The sequence below is a fragment of the Bison bison genome, unplaced genomic scaffold, assembly GCF_000754665.1.
Source record: "Bison bison bison isolate TAMUID 2011002044 unplaced genomic scaffold, Bison_UMD1.0 scf7180017864492, whole genome shotgun sequence".
NCBI classification, from domain to species: Eukaryota; Metazoa; Chordata; class Mammalia; order Artiodactyla; family Bovidae; genus Bison; species Bison bison.
Genome location: NW_011495051.1, coordinates 5,801,468 through 5,805,267, shown reverse-complemented (window position 1 = coordinate 5,805,267; position 3,800 = coordinate 5,801,468). Strand labels below are relative to the sequence as shown.

Genomic DNA, 3,800 nt, shown 5'->3' with positions numbered 1-3,800 from the left:
CCTCACCCCCTCCCCCCGCCCCCAGTCAGGAGCCCTGCAGGAGTTCCCAATAAATAACTTCCAGCTCCATCTCACCATTCACTCCCAGTTCCTGCCCCCTCGGGCTCCTTCAGGCTGGTCAGCTGCAGGCCTGGTTCCCCCCACCCCCAGCCCGCGCACATCCAGGGCTCGCTCCGAAGGCCGAGCGCCCTCTAGCGGCCCTGGCAGGTTTTGCAGCACATCTGGCGGAAGTAGGCTCTGCTGCAGAACTGAAATTTCAGCACCAGGGGGCAGTAGGCGACCTTGTTCACATCCTTGCACTCTGAAAGGGGCGGGAGAAGAGGAAGGGGAGGGGAATCTGGTCTCAGCGCCTCCCCCCTCCCCCCGTAGTGCGACCAATGGCTGCACACCGCTCCCTAGCTTCTCTGTGCCTTGGCTTCTCAGCTCTCAAAGTGGGGCTTCTAACAGTAACCATGTCACTAGGCTCTCTGGAGAATTTTGAAAGAGAGTGCAGGTCTGGGGCTTGGACACCGTGTTAAAATGACGAGAAAAGTGTTCCTTTTCCAATTACCCGTTTGGTGTATATAACCCTTGCTCGTTTCCCTTTGTCACACACTGGGGACCTTGAACTCCAGTGTGGTCCTTCCTCTTAGGCTATATGTGTATTCTGTGTTCAAGGTAACTGACAGTCTGTTCCTGACAATGGACCAGAGTTCTCACTTAGCAGTCACTGACGTATGACAGAGCCTGGACTAATACAGGGCTTCACGTGGATTTAGTCTCTCTCCTTAAGGTGGTATGGAGAAGGCACTGGCGACCCACTCTGGTACTCTTGCCTGGAAAATCCCATGGACGGAGGAGCCTGGTAGGCTGCAGTCCATGGGGTCGCTAAGAGTCGGACACGACTTGAGCGACTTCACTTTCATTTTTCACTTTTATGCACTGGGGAAGGAAATGGCAACCCACTCCAGTGTTCTTGCCTGGTGAATCCTAGGAATGGAGGAGCCTGGTGGGCTGCCGTCTATGGGGTCACACAGAGTCGGACACAACAGAGGCGACTTAGCAGCAGCAGCAGCTTAAGGTGGTATTACCTCCAGTGAATATGTTAACACATACCACCACTCCTCTGCCTCTTGACAGATAAGAAAACCAAGACACAGAGATGGAAGATGAATCCAGGCAGTTTGGTCCCAGTGCCTGGAGTAACCTATAGCTGTCTATGAAATATACATTTACTTAGGTAGAAAGAGATGGGTATATTTAGAGCAGTGGTTTCCAAGGGAGGCAGTTTTGCCTCCCAGGGGATATTTGGAGATGTTTGGAAGCATTTTTCGGTTTTCACCACTGGGAGGAGGGGTACCATTGGCATCTAGCAGGGTCAGGGATGCTGAACCATTGACAATGCACAGGGCCGCCCGCAAGACAAGGAACCTTCTGGCCCCAAACATCAATAGTGCCCGAGGCTGAGAAACTGATTGAAAGAAAAACATCAGGCAGATAATGTAGCAGATCCCTTTCATGGATCACAGCCTTGACATGGTGAAGGGATTTGCATAACAATGAAGTTATGAGCTATGCTGTGCAGAGCCACCCAAGACAGACAGGTCATGGTGAAGAGTTCTGACAAAACGTGGTCCATTAGAGGATAAAATGGCAACCCACTCCAGTATTCTTGCTGTGAAAACCCCATGAACAGTTTGAAAAGGCAAAAAGAGGACACGGGAAATGAGCCCCCCAGATCAGAAGGTATTCAATATTCTACTGGGGAAATGAAAGTGTTAGTCGCTGTCTTGTCCAACTCTTGTGGACTGTAGCCTGCCAGGCTCCTCTGTCCATGGAGTTTTCTAGGCAAGAATACTGGAGTAGGCTGCCATTGCATTCTCCAGGGGATCTTCTCCACCCAGGGATCGAACCTGGGTCTGCTGCATTGCAGGCAGATTCTCTGCTAGTCAGAACCACAAGAGAAGCTCACACTGGGAAAGAATGGAGGGCAATTTTTCCATGGGGTCGCAAAGAGTCAGACACAACTTAGCGAGTGAACAACAGCAAATGTCATAGATGGAAATGAACAGGGAGGGTTAGAGTCAAGGAGGTGGTTGAAGGAATGACCTGAGTTTGGACCCCCAGAAAAATCAGGTTCCTACAACGCCTGGCACACAGTGGTACCCAATACATGTTGGCAGGCAGGAGATGATGAAAGATGGTCTGGAGGTGACAGAGAAAGGGATGTCAGTGTTTGGAGGCACCCTAGGGACAAGGGTCCCTCAGCTCTCCTAGCTATGGCATCCTCTGGACAGGGCCCTCCCAGTGCCCCTCGGCCCCCCAGCCCCACAAACCTTCCAAGCCGTCCCCCGGGGGCGCACTGTCACACTTGGCCTCGCACTGCTGTGTGGCGGGTGGCCGCAGGGCCTCGGCGCACTCGCTCGAGGGCTGCCCGGTGTGGCTGGAACAGCGCACAGGGCGCTGCTGCTGCCCGAAGCCACACTGCGCGGAGCACTGTGGGGAGTCGCCGATGAGCGGAAGCCTGGCACCGCCGCCCACCCTGCCACCCCTGCCCTGGGTCCCCGCTCGGCAGGGTGCACGCGCCTACCTCGCCCCACTCCCCCGCCACCCAGCGGGCCGGAGGGCAGCGGCGCAGGTTGCAGCGCATAGTGGCTGGTGGCTTGGCCGCGGGCTGGCAATGCGCGGGGGGCAGCGTGGCGCGGTGATCTGCGCTCTTACAGAGGACCACGCGGTGGCGGAGGCCCGGCCCGCAGCTGGGGGTGCACTGCAGTTGGGAGGGGGCGTTTCATGCTCAGTGGGCACCCTGCTCCCCGCTTGAACAAGCCGTGGGGAGGATGCTGATTCAGTGGGAATGGAGGACGGTATAGCTAACTTAGGACCAATCACGGGGGGCCCACTAGGGCCAGCGGGAGTGGGGAGGCGCCTGGGGGGGCGGCACCCGACGTGGGGCCACCCCGGCCCCTCCCTGTTCTGCCTAGGGAGTAGTGGGTGGGCTGCGGGCTGGAAGGGGCGGCTGACCTCCGACCAGTCGAGGGCGGCCCACTCCGGAGGGCAGGCAGGGCCGTGGCAGGCTTCCAGTACTGGGGGGCGCGGCTGCGGGCAAGCGCTGTCGTCCAGCGCCTTCTCCTCGGCTGCCGACACGCGGCGCTGGCACACGACGGAGCGGCTGCGCACGCCTGCATCACAACTGCGGCTGCAGCGCGACCAGTTCCCTACCACCCAGCTGTGGGGGGAGGGGCGATCTGAGACAGTAGGCAGGGCAGCACCCTGACCTCGGGGCACTGGCAGGTCCTCCCGCCTAACAACCAGCATCCTTATGGGAACTGGCACCCGAATGCCTGCTGTTCCCACCACCCCACACCCTAAACTCAGAACATCTTTACTCTGGACCCTCACTGGGGGCAGGGAGGCACATCAGGGAGCACCACTGCTCTGAGTCTGACTCTGGGACACCCCTGTCTGCACCTTAGGGAGCCTTGACTCCTCTGATCCCAGGAGCCTGTCGCCCCGGCCCTGCAACCCCACCAGCACTCACTCAGGTGGGCAGGGCTCCGTGTTGCAGGCACGCTGCCTCTTGGGCAGCTTGCTGTGGGCGCTGCAGTGGTGGGGGGCCACGGCGGAGCTGTCCAGCTGATTCCGACACTCTACAGCCTGCACCTGGCTGCCTGGGGGCGGGTGACAGGTCCGCTCAGCCCTGCCTGGCCCAAAAGGTCAGCCTGGTGACCAGAACCTGCCCCATCCCGTCCCACTCCTGGGTCTCACCGCCTGCACACTGGGCTGAGCACTTGGTCCAGGGTGCGTAGTGCCAGGAATAGGGA

The 3,800-nt window shown here is 58.6% G+C and overlaps 1 protein-coding gene across 1 annotated transcript in view; it reads right to left on the bottom strand.

Moving 5' to 3' along the window:
• The window catches only part of ADAMTS10 (ADAM metallopeptidase with thrombospondin type 1 motif, 10), a 19,412-nt gene continuing 15,612 nt past the window's right edge, over positions 1-3,800 (bottom strand). The window contains exons 17-22 of the mRNA XM_010828474.1: positions 3,745-3,798; positions 3,518-3,647; positions 3,001-3,205; positions 2,570-2,746; positions 2,316-2,475; positions 1-301 (exon numbers count right to left, since the gene is read on the bottom strand). Of these exons, the coding sequence (XP_010826776.1) occupies positions 192-301; positions 2,316-2,475; positions 2,570-2,746; positions 3,001-3,205; positions 3,518-3,647; positions 3,745-3,798 (836 nt within the window). The 3' untranslated portion in view covers positions 1-191. The remainder of the gene's footprint in view (positions 302-2,315; positions 2,476-2,569; positions 2,747-3,000; positions 3,206-3,517; positions 3,648-3,744; positions 3,799-3,800) is intronic.